The following is a 17,785-nucleotide window of genomic DNA, read 5'->3' on the forward strand; positions in this document are numbered from 1 at the left end:
CTCCTGACTGTCTACCTCCTGTTGGCCGTCAGCAGTAGCTTCAGATTTCTCAGAGAAAGAATTAATATGTACATGTGGATAAGAGGAAAAGAAATGAGCTCATCCAGAGAGCCCCCACCCTAGAGCCCTGGAATGCTGGTTTTACAGCCATTGTGGCCACTTCCTTTCCAGAGTGCAGCCTCTGAGCCTGGATCCCACAACCTGTAGAATGGGTCCAGAGAGTCCACCCCATGCTGGAACAAGGTCCTGGTACTCACAGTCCTAGCACAGGGCTTGGTCCCCATGCAGTCTCACAGTTGTCCAAAGGAGGGCATCTCATGGGCAGAAGGCAGAATACCAATGCAAGTGTTCTTGAGCTCAGTGGGATGCCAAATATTTACGAATTTCAAAAGTTCATATTCATAAATAGACATTTTACCATTTTTATTAATTGTTCCTCCAATGCAAAACAAGTATTATCTAGCTCTTTCCCTGAACACCACCAACTTGGAACCTAAATCTCAGCAATTATCATCATTCACAAATTACATTTCTGGGCAACTGGAAGATACCATATCATCATTATTGTATTTGTTCAATTTGTGTAATGCATCCTTCGAGGACTCGTTTGGAAGCGTGTGCATATACTATAGATACAAAAATGGATTGCAGAAAGTATTGGACTTTAACGTTTCACTGTGGAATGCATATTCCCAATTAATAGAGCAGACACTTAGGCATTCGGATAGGTGGCTGGAAAAAATTGGGTTGGTAAAAGAACACAATTTAGGCACTCATTTATTAGGGGGAAAATAGGGACATGTCATAAACTATGCCTTGCCCTATACTTGTACTAAGCTTGTACTTGTTTAATGGGAGGAAATATGGTCTGTGTTTCTTAAAATGCCTTAATTTAGGGACACACACTTAAAAGTAAGGAAGACAATTCAGGGTCCTTAGCTCCCAACGTGGGAGTGGGGATTGCAGTGAGACGCCCCCAGCAGGTACCCACCCGCGTACACGGGCACCTGCACACCCACAGTCACACCCTGGCTCACTCTTTGCTTACTGCTCTGACTCTTTACTTTCTCCATGTCTTGATTTTATTTGCTGTTTTCTTCTTTCCTCCTCCTTCCCCTTTGCAGCCAGCTCTGTCTGGTATGAGAAATTTCCAACTCTCTCACTTGACATTCCGGTGAGCCTGCTTTCCTCGCACCGATCTTCCCCAGGAAGAGAATTGGACCATAACTCACTGCGGAGTCGGTGGCGATTGCCTCTAAATTGGCCAAGGGGGACACAGGCAGATTTTGAGCAATAAAAGACCTCTCTCTGCCATGGCCCAAGAGGAGGGGACATGCACACAGGGTGCCTGATGATGAGGGCAGCAAGTGCCAGGAAGGCACAAAACACAAGTGACCTTGATTTTTCATCTTTTCTTTAATCTTTGTATATTTAATAGAAAAACATTTGAAGTTTGTTTTTCCAATCTGGACAACCACGTGTCAGGAGGCATTTAATGCAGTCAGGGAGAAAAAAAATATATATACTCCCCTTCCAAAAATCTCAAGGTTGAATGGACCAGTCCTGTGCTCTCATCCTTGGGCAAGACCTGGCAGGATGCAGGGCCCGGCAGCCTCCTTGCCTCTCCTGGATGGCTTAGATGCTACACTGACAGCAACTCTCCTGACCTTTGCTCTCTCCTCTCTGATTCTATCTTCTGATCATTTGCAGGGGAACTTCGTGGCGTGCATGACAGCTATTTTACGACAAATGGAAGATTATCATTATGCTCACCTGATCAAGACTTTCGGGAAGATGAGGACTGATGTTGTGGTGGGTGTCCTTTCTTCCACTATTACTTGCCTGTATGGGGTTGGTATTTCTATTTTACATAGATTTGTGCATAAGCATGTGCCTCTGAGTGATTGATGTATCACCAAAGCCTTGTTCCTCATAAGACCAGAGTCCTGACCTGCAGACTCCTGTCCACTGCCGACCTGGAGAACCCACCTCTTGTCTTCTTTGGTCCGTCCTTTCATGAGCTTTGGGTTGGCAGCTGGAGGTGTTTCCTGCGATGACTGTCATCTTGGCTGGTCAAAGCCTGACAGGCTTTCCAGTCTTAAGCTGCACACCATTGTTAATTAGCTCTAATCATGGATGCTCAACAACATTTCCCCAAATAACTCTCTAGTCACCCTCAGTGAAACTATGATGCAACTTAATTAGGAAAAGTATCATGGAGGGAGTTCATCGCGACGGAGCCATCTCCCCAGTGACCTGAAAGTCCATTGCCATATGGTGGATATCCTGCAAGAAGCTACAGCCAGTCCTGTTGGCAGAGCTCCCGATCAGACATCGACACGAGCTCCAGGACTCTCGGGGATCAGCTCCTATAGACTACCCACAGGTTCCTGCGCAGTACAGCAAACCTGCTGGGGTGTGCACAATGGGACTCGCTCTCTGTGACATCCACCGGGTAAAGGGATGGGAAGAGGAGAATGATTTTATGATTTTTTTCTCCAAGAATTTTTTCTGGGACAATTTTTTAAATTGTTGCCACAATAGGCAGGTAGATAGGTAGGTAGGTAGGTAGATAAAATTCTAAGTAGAATAAAAATGAACCTATCCCTCAACATCATAGCAATTTCCCTTACATAAAAATCAGGGTACAAGAAAGCATGCCTGTTTGCATGTATGTGTCTTTTGGTTTCCTTTGACTATTAATGAATAGTTTATAGTAGAGGCATATTCAAATGTGGGATATATATCACATTTTATACTAGGATTCATGTTAAATCATGGTATATTGAAATCAGATTTTGTATTTACAGCTTGTAGTGCCATAATTGAATCTTAAATGTGTTCATATATCCTGCTTTGGTCAATGAAAAGAATAGTTATAACTTGAAGCTCAATGAATAATTTCTTTGATAAAATTCCAGGCTAAATAATAACAGTTTTCAGAATGAGAAGAATTACCCATCCTGCAAAGTAAAGATTCCAGTTAATAATTTGTGCATTAGCAGAACAGTCACGGTCAAAACCCACACATGCAGACTGTTAAAACCATCTCATCTGAACTCCTAAATGGTGCTACTGATATGGGGGTCTGTGAATTGTGAAAAGTGATAATGACCCACAGTGTTTAAAAATTGCTGTGATTGATGAATTCCAAGCTAGTGCCCTCTCTCCTTCCTCGAGCCGAGACTCAGATATTTACTCCATGTTGTGGTCCTAATTTCCCAAGGGACATTTTTTTCCTTTTGGCACAACCAGTCAGAAAATCAATTATTTGCAGACAATTTCATTTCCATTATAAAATGGAATTTGTGATTTGCATATCTCAAATTCATACTTCAGGGATGGTAAACCTTTTTTATTGCTGTTAATCCATCAGAAACTTGATAGAATCTGTTTCTATCCATTAACTATAGGTAGAGTGTGTTTGACTTTTTTTCTACCCTAAAAGACAAAAGAAAATTTTATGTGAACTAATTGGAAGGTATTTAGTGTTCCCACCTGAGACAGCCTCAGCCACCTTCTGGAGACTTCCTTCCTTCTGACAAGGGCTCCCCCACGTTGGCAAGTCCAGCCCTTCTTGCTGAGGTGAGTCGTTCCCACACACACCCATGGGTCATAGAGCTGTTGCTTTTACAGCCTCTCTGGTGGCCCTCTGATCCGAGGTAGTGGGAGGAGAGAGCACACAGGAAAGACTGACCTAGAAAGGAAAAGGAATGGACACAGTCCACGCAGACCTCCCTCCCAGGGGGGCCAGTCCTGTCCTCGAGGATCTGAGCCCCTGACAAGTCTTCAGACCCTGCATCAGACACACCCATTGACCCACAGTACTGCCACCCTGTATCCAAGTCTCAGCACCAGGAACGGAAGCAGACAGCTTGCCCAAGGCCTGCGTCTCCAGGCAGAGGGATGAGGTCGACTCTGGACCTTCCAAGGGAGACTGTCACCTTGCCTCTTGTCACAGATCCCCAATACATGGCTCAGGAAAAACAACTTGCTTATTTGCACCCTCACCGAGGACTCTTCCATGACCACACGCCTGGACGTTACTCCCACACCAACTGATTCTGTGACACCGTTCTCTGAGTTTCATGACTCAGTTCAATTCTGACACTGCCTGAAGCTAGTGCCAGACCCAGAGGTTTCAGGGTCAGTTTACGTCCACTTGGTGGTCCTGTCTACCATACTGCTGACCAAGTATCTGTAAGTCTGGGGCCGGTCACTGATGATTGGCCTTGCGTCTGCACAAGGTAGGATCATCGCAGGCACTGCCCAGTTCTTGTGGCTCATGGTCTATCACAGCCAAACAGAATCCTTCCCATTAACCAAAATTATCTTTGCTCTGAAAGGATGGTCCTGACCGTGGGGCAGATCAGAGTGAAGCAGGGGTCAGGCACCTTCTCTGCAAAAGGGACAGTGGTGGAGGCATTGGCACAGTGGGTGAGGGCACAGTGTGGGGGCAGTGCTGGGGAAAGGGGGTCCCTGGGAGCGCCCGAAGGGGTGGAGGCGGCAAGCCACAGCAGATCTCCTCCTAAGCAGCGTGAAGACCTTTGTCTTCTTTGCCTCCTTGTTTTTTGTTTTTAATTGCTGTTTTCCCACTGTTTCAGAATGACTGTAAAAGCGTGATTGTTTGAATGAACCTTTTATACTGAGATCACTGCAGCGTCACTGGCAGGGTTCTGTGTGCCCTTCCCCTGGTTCCTCTGACAGTGACGCCTTGCAAAACTGTGGTACAATGTGGCAACCAGGATTTTGATGTGGATGCGACCCCCTCACCCTACTCAGATCTCCCCAGCAACTCCTGTACTCTTTGCCTTAATGAGGTGGAACGATGTTTTCAAATATTCCAAAAAGCTGAGGGCACAGTGCAGCAAGAGCAGGTTCTCGTCACCCGAGTCCCTCCACTGCCAGCTCTGTACACAGTGTCGCTTCTGTGCATCCCCAAGAGTCTCTGTCCATACAACAAGTCCCCCGAGAACTGAGAGCTGTCAGGATGCTTCTCCCAAGGGGAGTGAGGGGCCTGCGGCGGTCACGCGGCTCTTAGGAAGAGACAGCTGTCCCTATCCCAGGGGACTCAGGCTTCCTCCGTCCTTCCCGCGCTGACTGTGTTCACGAGGGGCTTCCTCAAGTCAGGATCCAGTGCAGACTCGTCTGTCTAGTTTGGTTGTGTCTCTTTATGCTCTTTCTCCTTCTATAATAAACCCAGTAGCTTTGTTTTTCTTCTCTTCACGGTGCTACTTTTTGAGTTTTGAGCATGCCAAGCCCAGTCTTTGGAAGCCGACCCCATTCTGGATTTGTTGAGATCTGCCTTGTAATACCTTTCAACCAGCTTGTCTGGCTTTCTTCGCCACATCCCAGTCTGTCCTGCAGACCGAAAGCTTTGCCTAAAATTCAAGCTCAATATTTTGGCAAGAGTGTTTAAGAGATGGTGTTGACTGCTTCCTGTTACGTCCCTCAGGACACTGGGAGGGCATGCTGAGGACCCACAGTGGCGAAGATACTTGGTTAAAAGAGCACCACCAATGTCCCCATTGCATGCACACATCTCCCCTTTGCGGTTATCAAAAAAATCTTTTGGATGGAACTGAAATCCACTAAAAGTCAACAGCTATCCTATTGCCAATAATCTTTCATCAGATTGGTTGAAAATATACTCATGCCCCTCGTCTATAACTATCACCCTTTGGCAGAGCAAATAGTCATTTCCTTGTTCTGAATATCAAGATGGTTTAGTCCAAGAGCACTGGGAAGCCATTGCAGAAGTGGCGTATTGCAGGATCAGGAGTGTGCTGGCACCTTGGTCAGATCATAATTAAAAAGATCACTCTGAATGAAGTGCATGTCGAAGGGCCAAAGATGGACACAGGTAGATGGGCCAGCATCCCCCTGCCACAGTCCAGGTGTGAGAGGATGACTCTTCGGCAAAGCTTGTGTTTTAGAAATGGAGAGAAGCAGATGGCTTTAGGCTAAGAAGAATTTGCCTCTGAGATGCACTAATGATTATTGTTAGAGCTGCCCACTTATTATCTAGGACACCCAATGAATAATCAAACTGCAAAGTGCAATGGGAATAAATCAGGGTTTAAAGATGAACCTTTTACAGGACATCCCTTGTTGACTTGGGGACTTCAGGTTCACAGGCTGCTGAGCCTCACAGGCCTTCCTGGGCAGCTGCAATTGCTTGGACCACCATGGCTAGTGAATTATGCAGAGCCACAAGGAAGCCTTGCAAAACCTCGTCTCCCACTCTCGGCAGCGTTCTGTTTGTTCAGCAAAGTCCCAAAATTTAACAGCTGAGCCATGCTAATGAAGTACGGGACTGTGTCTCCGAGAGAAGAAAAGGAGCTGGGAAAAGATGCTTCTCTTCCAGAATAATAAGAACCAGACCCTGCATCTCAATTATCAGGCTTCGAGGAGCGATCACAAGGAAGCCAGCAAATTCCTGCAAACGGAGGGGCGGCTGAGTTACAGCACTTAGCCAGCAGAACGTGCAACCTGGGCATCAGAATGGGGAAATCTTGACAAAGTGGGGAAGCTGCACGAAATGTGAATTTCAGTAATTCAACTGGGGAAAGAAGCCAGCTGTGCGTCAGGGGACACCTGGAGTGCTCCCACCCTGAGGTTTGGCGGTTGCAGGCCCCACAGGCAGAGTTTGGAACCCATCTGCACTGACTTTCCCTCCTGGCCTAGAGGTCTCCCTTGACAGGGGGTGGCCACTGTCATTCCCTGAGTCTTATTCATGGTTGGGTGCACCAAAGCCCTCCACAACATAGACGTGACTTGCAGGAACCTGGCATGGCTATACAGGTGGCAGAGAAAGTAGGTGAACTTTGGACATCGCCTGATTGTCCTCCTCACATTTGGCTTGTGAGCCTTTGCAAGTGATGCCGGTTAAGAACTTTGTTACTTTATTGGCTGCTTAGATTCCATTCACCACCTTGGCCTTCACAGCCAGTGCACCTAATTATGATTCAATAGATTAAATAAATGAGGAATATCCACTCATTTGGTGTTCTCTGACCATGGCCTCATTTCTCTAAGTCAACTCACCAGTGCCTTCCCGTTCCACCTGCAGGCCCTGAGCACACACGGGGCTCCTGGAGGTGTGGTCTTTTCGGGATAACCCTTGCCGTGTTCAGGTTAGAGCAGAATAAGTGTCAAGCCCTCAGGTTAGGAAATCATCCTTCCAACAGGCACAGGGGAGCGGGGTACCCCTTCCCATCACTGTGAGCCCTCTTACCAGCCTTGATCCCTGCTGACCCTGTGGTCAGCCTGGGAAGGACAGAAAACCCTCTGTGAGACACAGAGGCATGGCTGATGGCTCAGTGGGGTGGCACTGCTGTGTGGAAGGGTTTGGCAAAGAGGCCACGTGCTCCAGTGGTGTGCAGCAGGATGACTGTGTGCAGGTGGCCAGGACATGCCTTGTATTTTTAAATGGCGTCAGGAGGAGGGAGGGATAATAATATGCCTTATTTGACCTAATGGGTGTTGTTCCTTTTGAAAAATGGATTTTGAGTAAATAAGGAAAAGGTACAACCAGCCGATTACGTTTGGGAAAAAAAAAACAAAAACCTGTTCTCCTGTAAGCAGAAAGGGCAAGGATGAGTATTTGTAAACTCTGGGGGATCCCAATCTACTGGTTTTGACTCTGAGAGAGACGTACCCAGAGACCCTTTCAAAATACATCCTGGAGCCTGCAGCTCGGTCAGGAGGACCCCAGATACACAGAAAGACAGAGCTGCTCTGCCACTCCCACAATGTACGTCCTCATTGGTTTTCAGAATGCTTTCGTTCAGCTAAAAATAAGAACCTTCTGTAATCTCACCACGCATGCCTTCATGGGCGTTGACGTCCCCCTCTTCCTGGGGGCTGTTCTAACCGTGTGTTTTCTGTTTCAGGATTTTCTGATGGAAACCTTCATCATGTTTAAGAACCTCATTGGGAAGAACGTGTACCCCTTCGACTGGGTGATAATGAACATGATGCAGAACAAGTAAGTACCCGGGAAGGGCCCACGCCCACTCGTCCCGTGGGAGCGGAGTGCTACTAGGGGCGAAGGTGGCTTTTGTACAAAGTGCCTCCCCTCCTGTGATGCGGGTAGCATTGGGGATGGGGAAGTGGAAGTTGGTGACTTCTGCGTGTCCACAGGGAGCTCTGGCACTAGGAAGCGGGACTTTGTCCCTTGGAGAAACACAGCCTGAGTTGCTCTCTTAGCCCCCGTCACAGGCAGAGACGTGCTCCGGGCCATGACTTCTCCGTCTCATTTCAACCATATGTTTTTCTTAGCCAAAGTGAGTCTCAGCTGTACGCTCAGCTTTTGAAAGGACTTATATTTCACATATTTCTGATTTAAAAAAAGAAAAACCTCATGAGCATTTTCTCCATGAAATATTAAACTTGTGCCTTGCTTATCATCTTCCTATAAAGGCTGTTGGTGAATATTCTAGCACTTTGGGTTTTATAATTTCTGTAAGTACTAACGGTAATCGTAGAGCTCTCAACTGCATGGGATTTGGGAGGGAGATTTCTCTCGGCCTCTTTCTTCTTATTGCATTTTTTGTGAGGAGAATTGTTGGCTCACATGCAGTTGTAAGAGATGGGACAGAGAGATCCATGGATGCCGCACCCACCTCTCCTCTGTGTGACAATTTGCAGGACCGTAGTATTGCATGTGACCAGGGACTGGACCCTGGTTCCTTCACTCATGTATACCCCTTAGTGCTGTGTTGAGTTCTATAGATTCTACCCCGTGTGTGTTCTTGAATCTGCTCCCAGTCAAAGTGCCGTGTGCATGCCTGCCCCCACAAATGCCGCTCTTCCTGCCCCTTTATCAGCACATTTCCCTCTCCCTTCCAGCAACCCTATAAATGCGGTTATCTGTATATGCTCTTTTTGATTGGCTTTTTTCACTCTTTAATTTCCCAGAGTCCCATTTAGGCTGCTGCATGTGTCTGTATTTTATTCCTTTTCATAGCTGAGGAATACTTCATGGTATGAGCAGACCTCGGTTTGTTTAACCATGTTCCTGGTGGACACCTGGCTAGTTGCCATCTTGGTGCTTCTGAATAAAGCTACTACAAGCGTCCATTGCATAGGCTCCTGAATGAACACAAGTCTTCATTTCTGTGTGACACAGACGCCCAGGAGGGCAGTGTTAGCTCGTATGGCAATTGCACGTGAGAGTTCATGAGAAACTGCCAAAGCATGCCGTACTGTTCTCTGTCCCCAGCCGCCGAGTAGGAGAGGTCCAGCGTCTCCACAGCCAAGCTGTAGGACCGTGCTGGTCCACTTTTTGTCACTATAACCAAAATACCTGGAAGGAACAACTTAGAGGAGATGAGGTTTATTTTGGCTCGCGGTTTCATAGGATTGGTGCATGGTTGACCAACCCCATGCTCTGGGCCCACGGGGAACAGAACATCATGGCAGAAGGTTGGAGTGGAAGACGGCTGCTCCGCTCATGGTAACCAAGAAGCAGAGAAACAAAGAGAGGAGAGCCAGGGACAAGATATCATCCCCAAGGGCACGCCCCCAGTAACATCCTTCCTCCAGCTATGCCCCTCCTGACTATGGTTACCACCCAGTAATCCAGTCAAGTTATCAACCCATCAAATGGATTAATATCTGATTAGGTCTCAGCTTTCGATCTGATCATCCTTCCTTTGAACATTCCAGTGTTGCCTAGTACATGAGCTTTATGGGGGACACCTCATATCCGCACTGTAACAGGAATTGACACCATTTTTAATTTTAGCCATTCTGGTAGGTCGGTCGTGATTTTCCTTACTAGGTTAGTTTGCATTTCCCTGATGGCTCTGCCTCTTTTTGATGGCTTTTGCCCCCTCATGGGCAAGTCCTGAGCAGCAGCAATCTTTCGCTTGGCTTCTCCTGGTCATTGCTCCTTTTTGTGACAAAGGGCACAGAATTGGCCTTGTTTTCCGTGAGCCGCAGGGTTGTGAGCTGGTCCCTATGGGGCTATGCAGGAAGCAGTGCTGGGCGGCTCAGGTCAGATGCTGCTGGGATGTGATCTCCTTTCCCAAGAAGACTGCAGTTGGGACACCGGATCTGGACCCAGCAGGGCTGGCTTTGCGAGAGACACAGCCCTGGCTTGGGGCTCAGAGCAGGGTCCTGACCTCTGCTTCTGCCTCTCTCCTGCTGCGCAGGTTTTGATCATGCAGCTGGATCTCTCTTGATGGTTGAATGTTCATCTAGATAATGAGGGACTTAAATCACTAGTGTTTTCTCCCTTTTTTTTCCTCTGTTAGGATTTACTTTTGTGATTGACAATTAAGAATTACTCCAAAGAGCTACAGAAGTGTTTTTAATGAACTTCGTTTTCACACCACAAAAACAAACAAATCAGCGAGAATAACCAAAAAACAAAACAAACAACGAAAAACCACCAGTAGGGAAATGTAAATCTCACTATGTCCATGAGATGCCCAGGACTTTGTCCTCTGACTCTCCATGGGGACATCGTCCCTAGGTGGCTCTGGTAGACTGGCCATGACCTGGTGCTCAGGCTGTGGATTCCACACCCCTGGGTGCTCTCTGCTGCAGCAAAGCACACATGCAAGTGGCTCCCCAAAGCTGTACTTCACGGTACCCTAACTTTCAGGGTTCCCAAGTGAGCTGTTATCCTCTTTAGAACACAAAGTTTATTGCTTATTAATTTTTACAGTGTTTGTTGATGACTAAGAGCCTGTTTTCACTGTCTGGTTCCCTCTTCCTGCTGTGCACCCCCTGCCTCCAGCCTGAGCCCCTTGAGGCTGCCCAGAGCTGTGTGATTATCACCCAGGTGGTCACAGTACTCTGGTCCAGGAATCCTTCCTGTCTGGCTTCTCCTGGGATGTGCTGATTCTTTGGGGGACCATATTCCTTGGAATCCAGCAGCGTCTCCACTACAGCTTCCTGTGGTCCAGTGATGTGTGGGTGTCCACACGGGCGCGTGTGCCTGTGTCTGTGCACGGGGGCTGTGGTTGCAAGTAAAGGCACTTGTGTTTGTAGTGATTCCAACCCCTAGAAGCTCACACAGACCCACCTTCTGCACCCAGCACTGCACATGTCCCCAGGCCACTGTGAGCTACAGAAGAGTCGGCTGAGAAGGAGGCATTTTGGACACAACTGCAGAAGCAGCACTGGCCAGCGCACCTTTTATCCCACATTCTACGACCCACACATGCTGCCCCTTCTGTGGAGTAGACAGCATTCATTTTCAGAAGCCAAATCAGTTGGGTTTTGGAGAAGGTCATTGCCACCACGGGGCCAAACACCACTCCCTGGGTCGGTGACCCTGAGGTCTCTGACGCCTTGGCTTGAACACTAGCTTCTCGAGGAAGGGTCTATTCCATTTTCACGAGATGCGTCCACTCTTTGTGGAGTGCTGCACACTTGGTTCTGGGACTAAGAGGGACTGTGTGTGGCTTGCTCTCCACGCACTGGGCCTGACATGGGGACTCCCCGTGCAGTAGTGTCCTTGGCCCCTTCAGTCGCCCTCCAGCACAGCCTGCTTTGCTCCTGGGGAAACCGAGGCAGGGGTTTGTAACTTACCGAAGGACAGGAGCTGCAGTGGCCAGGCTGGTGTTTCAGTCCTGCCGCAGAGCCGAGCCTAAACCCCTTTTCCCCGGCCCTCCATCTTGTGCCTCCTGTTTCCCCAGGAAAGTGTGGAGGGGCTTTTACTCTAGTGTTCTTACAAGATAACTTTTCTGCAAGACGCATCCTCTCCCTGAGGGAATGTTGAGCACGGAAGCCGACACTGCTGCTCCTCCTCCTTTTCCAGCTGAAGCCTGAGCTTTTGGGGAGGATGCCCCCCACTAATGTGCTCCCTGCCCATCCTCGGGGCACGTGGAAGGACAGGATCTCCCCAACGCCAGGATAAAACCGGCTCCCTGTGGACAGGACGTAGGCCCCACCCAGCATGTTCTCGTGCCCTTCCTGTTGGCCTTGCTCTTGGCCTGCGACTTCATAGGTCAGCATCTCGCCCCCTGCCAGGCTTGTGTGCTTCCCTCCTCCTGGCATGCTTCAGAGATCGCCTCGCCTCCGTAGGATAAGCTGTGACTCCCGGAAGCTTCTGGAGTGTGCATTTAAGTTTTAGTGGCACAGCTGGACATGTAGTTTTACCACCCACGGCTGAGAAATGGAGAAAATCCGCCTCTATGGTCCCTTAAATATTTGTGTGCTTGTTCAGCTTTGTCTCTGTGACTTACATCCCTCATACCCGGACTTGTAAAAGGTAATTAAAGACAGCAGGAATTAGAGTTGGTGCGGCGACTTGTAAATCAAGAATGAAAGCCTTAAGACTGGACGGATGTCCCAAAGGACTCTCACCGCGTGCTTGCCGTGTTGAAGAGAATGACTGATTGGCAGTGGCCTGACATTATAGCTCGGTGCTAGAATGGTGGGGCCAGGTGGCAGGATGACGTTTGAGGTAAGCACAGTTCAGACATCGTCGAAGCCTGCTTGTGTGCACGCGTCCAGTGCGCGTCATGATTGTGCCAGCGGGGCCCCAGTGTTGACCTCCCTTGAACAGCTCAGGTGTGTTGGAACCACAGACCTGCCCAGCCAGCGGCCGAGGGCTGGTGTCTGTCCTGGGTCTCCTGTCAGCAGCCTGTTCCAGACATATGTTTGCAGGAGTGGGGCGTGTGTGTGTGTGTGTGTGTGTGTGTGTGTGCGTGGTCCAGCAGCCTTGTTCTGCTGTGCCAGAGTTCTCAGCTGCTAACAGATAGGTGGCCACTTGGTTGAGTGTTCATGTCGCTTGTGGTCTTGGCCCTTGGCTTCACCCCAGCAGGTTACTGTACACCAGTGATGCCCCCTACAATTGTGAGCCTCTGCATGAGCTGAAGCACACGAGTCTGCGGGTTCCCTGGACTCCCTTTCACCTCCCCGAAAGCACCTGTTATTAACTGCTCTAATTTCACCTGAGAACGGCATTCCTGCTGAGCAGTGGTGGGAAGGGTCTTGCCGAGTGTCACTTTCAGATTCTTTGAACCTGGCTTGTTCACATCGACTGCATAGCAGGTAACGGACCCTTTCCCCTTCTGTCCACTATTTGGACTTGCATAAAATCCACCTACCCCAGCCTGAGTTCTCCGTAGGCTTGTGGACACCAAGCCCTCCTCTCAAGATGAGAACGAGCGAAATCAATGGTTTTACTCCTCAGAGCTGATGCTGTTCGTGACCAGGGCCCTCTCTGTGGTTGGCATAGGTTTTGCCCTTGACTGACTGTGTCTTCCATGTTGGGCTGGGGCCTGAATGACCAAGTTCATCATTTGTGGCTTATTCCTGCACATTTCCGTTGAAGACAAAGTAGGTTTTGCACATAAGGATTCGCAGATCCTGACTATGGAAGAGAACATGTAAAATCCTAGAGAAAACTTGGGGGTTTTCTAGAAGCCAGAGCACTTGAAGCTGAGTGGAAGAGAGAGAGCATAAGGGGGACTTGGGCTGTCCAAGACTCACCGATGGCCGCTTCTCTGGGGATGCTGACCCTTGGTGAGTCCTGACAAGTGAGACACTGAGCAGGAGAGGACCACTGGGAGGGGTCAGTGGGAGTCAGAATGCTGCCCACAGGAAGGAAAGAGCACTGTCTCCATTCTGACTGACATGCTGCGTCCCCGGCCCGCGATGGCGGAGCCGTGGTGGGTTGTCACTGGCCCTGTCTGGAGGATAACTGAGCATGTGGAGGGGGTGCTGCTGGCCTGCTCCAGGGGCTTGTCAGGGTGGTGACCATTAGGCCTCTGGAAACCTGCAGTCAAATCTGTAGTCTGGTGTCGCTGTGTCCAGAATCAGCCGACTTCCTGCTGCCCTTTCACACTCAGGACTCCCGTCCCCACCTAGAGTTCATGAGGTTTGCGGGTCATGCCCTTGTGCATTTTCTGTGTCCCTGTTGGCCCTTTCTCCTGTCGTGGCCACGTGGCCACCATCCCAGAGCACCTGGCACAGAGCTAGCCATTGACTCACAGAGGCCCCTTCCAAGCTTGGGACCCCAGTGCATGGGGACCTGCCTCCCTCCTCTGTGGCCTCCCTGCCCCCTGCCTCTTGTGATTTCCCTGCCAAATGCCCGCGATCAACACCGACACACGACACCTCAGGAGGTGAACTTCCCATCCATATTTTTGTAACTTAGTGGTTTCTCCCCTTTTAAATAGAATACGTTTCCCACTCATAAGAAATGCCCATCAGGTGGTCAGAGTCCAGAATGTGAGCTCACTGATCTTTCTGCCAAAGTCAACTTGGCATATAGCCAGGAGAGAAGAGGCCATGAGACTAGAAAGGAAGTCGGCTTGGGACACCAGGTTTCCCAGGAGTCGATCGGGTTCCTGCTCAGAAAGTGAATTGCTGTTCCTTTTCACACCTGTGCAGCACTGGGCCCAGGGCTGGGGAAGGGAGAGAGAGGGCTGTGGGTCCCTGGGTGCAGGACCTGCTGCAGTGGCCATGGGGACAGCCTGAGGATGGCTGGGCTGGAAGGATCCTGTGTTTTGTTTCCCACTCAGCCTCCTTCAGAGGACACTCTGTCCCCTGTGAAGTGCACATGCTGAACAGCCTTCACATGGCTTGAAAGCATGGTGACAAAGCCTGTGGGGCTCTGGGGACCCTGGGATCATAACGTCACAGCACCCTCCCCATTTCTTTGAAGCCTGGGGTTTAGCTGATGTTGTTCCTTTTAATTTAATTAGTTGATTGGTTTACTATCGGTCTGCACCTCCGACAGCTTGTCGATTTTAACCTCACCTGAGAATCAGGTCTTCCTTTGAAAGGACAGCAGCTGTTGACATCCGCACGGTGACAGCACCACAGCCAAGGACCAAAAGGAAAAAATCTATATTTTGTTTTTCAGTGAAGAAATGGGGATTCAAGTTCCGTATACTGAAAGCTTTCTGGGGTGAGAATTTCCCTGGAGCCCGGCAGGCTTGGGCTTCATGCCTTTGAACCTTCCTCCTGCCAAGGAAACGTGACCCCAGCAGAGTCAGTGCGCAGCTCGGGGCCCTCAGGCAGAGCGCCTCCTCCGAGGTGGGTAGATGCAGGTGCAGCTGAGACCTTCCTGGTCCCCCGGAGGAGCTCGTGGGACTTCCTCTGAGGTCCGGGGGCCATCGTGACGCACTAGGGGCTCAGACATGGCTCGGATCCAAGGCGGGTGTGGCCTGCCCATCAGGGGGAGGCCCCACACTCGCTGCTGTTGCTGTGGCGCTGTTCCGTTTTCACCCCAGGATGCTCTTGGGGAGCGAGGATGTCGGCAGTGCCCCCCCCCCACGCGGCGACGGCAGGGCCCGCCAGCCCCACGTGCTTCCCCTGCACGTCTGCTTTCCGCGACAGCTATCCTGTGGCATGCGTGCCTCCGCTGTTCGTTGGCAAATTAAAACAAATAATTTCCTGATTATATCTGGTTTTTATAACCAATTTATTTCATGTAGCCTAGATACGTTACATGGTGCATTTGATCCGGAATGCCTCTTTATTTAATCCCGAGATGAGGAATCAAAGTACTCTGAAAGGAATGGCAGTGGTGAAGAGCTCTCAGCCAGGGCTCTTATTTAGGGATGCTCACTTCAGAGGGCAGGTTTTAAAGGGCCCGTCTGTTTCACAATTCTGACTGTGCACGCCTCGCTGTGCGCTCCTGGCTGCTGTGGCTCCTGCCGTTCTGCTGGCACTCAGTGCTGGAGAATGCACTTCACAAGGGCTGAATCCAAGTGCCTTCTCACACTTGTGCATGAAGAATCTCTCACCTGAAAGCAACATGGAAGAGACACACCTCATGTGGTCCTCCTCCAGGTCCTCAGCTTCTCCCATTCTAAATTTTTGCCCCCTCTACAACTGTGCAGCCTGCACAGCTGAAGGCCCCTAGCGTAGGCTTTTGTTTGAAGTCAAGACTGGGAAGAGGGGTCAGTTCACCGAGGCTGGCTAGGTTGTCCAGAGGTGTCCTGGGTGTCTTTGGAGACTCAACCAGAGGCGATTTTGCCCCCTAGAGGACAGTTGCTCCATCTGGGGGAAGAAGGGCTGTTGGCATCTCCTGAGTGGTACCCAGCGATGCTGCAGTCAGTGCCTGCTGCAAAAATATCACTAGGCCTGAAGTGTCACCTGTGTCTCATTTTATAGATGAAAATAGTCTCTGGGAGACCAAGTAAGCCATCAAAATATATGACTCATTGTCATGGCTCCCTTTTATGACCCCATTTCTCAGCCACCCTTCTCTGCCATTGACCCCAGCAAAACCAGCACTCTTTAGAGTAAATGACAGCAGCCATCCGCTGGAGAAGGCAGCACTGACCTTCACTTACTAGGAGGGTGCTGAGCATTGGAGGTGGCTTTTCTCAAACTCCCTGCCTAGAGCAGTTCCCTGATGGCATGGCTCAAGGTGGTGGACTGATGGGTGTTGGGAGTCGCACAATGGACGTTGGAGTCACACCGACATGAATTTAGATGCCAGGGCTGCCCCCACTAGTTCCTGGCATAACTGAAAATGCTAAAGAAGGGACAGATCACCAGGACTTCTCTGAGTCCTCAGCTACATGCCCTTATGTGTGGGAATCAAGCCCTGCTCCTTCTTCCTCTCTGGGTTGCCACTGAGCCACAACCTCAGCCCTTTTTTTTTTCTTTCTTTTTTTTTTTTTAAGATTTATTTTGTAGTTGTAGTTGGACACAATATCTTTTTTTTTTCCTTTTTCATTTTGACAATATTAATTCTGCTTATCTGAGAACAAGGGAGATCTTTCCATCTTTTTCTTTCTTTCTTTTTTATATATATAGAAGACATGTGCAGAAATGTCTGTCTCTTCTGGGGTCTTGGGTTCCTGTCCACATGCCTGCTTCTGCAGAGTACCAGCTCCCCACCTCCATTTCTCTCAGTCTCCGGCCACCTTAAATGGTGCGGGAGCGGTGGCCCTGGAAGCAGCTTGTCTGTGCCAACTCCGGCCCCACCTCCTCCTGGCTTGGCTGTGTTTGGCAGTCTCACCCCCAGCTGGAGCTTCTCGCCGTGAGTTGAAGACAGAAGAGAAGCTTCCTGGGATGTCACGGGGGTGGACAAGGGGGCGCCCTTGAACGCTCTGCCCAGAGCCTGGCCTGGAGTGGCCAACAAGCTGTGACTGGCCACTTCTGTTCCTATGGAGATAATATTATGTCATTGTTTCTCCACGTCCGAGAAGTCTGGTGGTGACTGGAAGCAGGACATTTCCTTGGTGATTCGGAGCACTTCATGCTGGGTTGAAAAAGTATATTATAAAATATCATTTTTTTTGTTTTCACAAATTCACTCACTTCTTACAGCTTTTTTACACATATCCAGGTTACAGTTTAGCTTGAGGTGCAGATGATCACGTCACCAGCTTTGCCCTCTACCTTTGGGGAAATCGCCTTTGGAACTGTCCTATGGGGCAGGGCTGGGGTTAAGGAAAGGGCAGGGGTGCAGAGGCTGTCTCTGTTCAAAACCACCTGTTCACAGATTGTGGTCCTGTCTCCCTCAGCATCGCCGAGCATCCGAGCCACAGGCCCCAGGGATGATGCAGGGTCTGAGATGTAGGGGGGACATGAGTTGCCTGGCATGAGAGCCACAGATCAGACTCTAGAGCCCAGTGCTCTGGACCCCAGGCTGAGGCCAGAATGTGAGATGCCAGCAGCAGCCTGGGAAGGACCACGGAAGCAGAAGGGAGAGGGGCTGGGCATACACAGGCCCCCAGTGAGTGCTGCTCCTGGGGTCATGGCAGTGGGGACAGCACTCAATTTTAGTGTCACTGTCTACAGAGCTGTCCTCCTTCCTCCCTCCTGCCCTCCTCTTCTTAGGGGGGCACAGGAGTGT

General features: G+C 49.7%; 1 protein-coding gene across 1 annotated transcript in view; it reads left to right on the top strand.

Annotated features, from left to right (window-relative positions):
- The window catches only part of Dock1 (dedicator of cytokinesis 1), a gene marked incomplete at its 5' end in the record, with an annotated part of 406,458 nt that overhangs the window by 239,582 nt on the left and 149,091 nt on the right, over positions 1 to 17,785 (top strand). The window contains 2 exons of the mRNA XM_048791454.1: positions 1,711 to 1,812; positions 7,896 to 7,990. Of these exons, the coding sequence (XP_048647411.1) occupies positions 1,711 to 1,812; positions 7,896 to 7,990 (197 nt within the window). The remainder of the gene's footprint in view (positions 1 to 1,710; positions 1,813 to 7,895; positions 7,991 to 17,785) is intronic.

The sequence above is a fragment of the Marmota marmota genome, unplaced genomic scaffold, assembly GCF_001458135.2.
Source record: "Marmota marmota marmota unplaced genomic scaffold, marMar, whole genome shotgun sequence".
NCBI classification, from domain to species: Eukaryota; Metazoa; Chordata; class Mammalia; order Rodentia; family Sciuridae; genus Marmota; species Marmota marmota.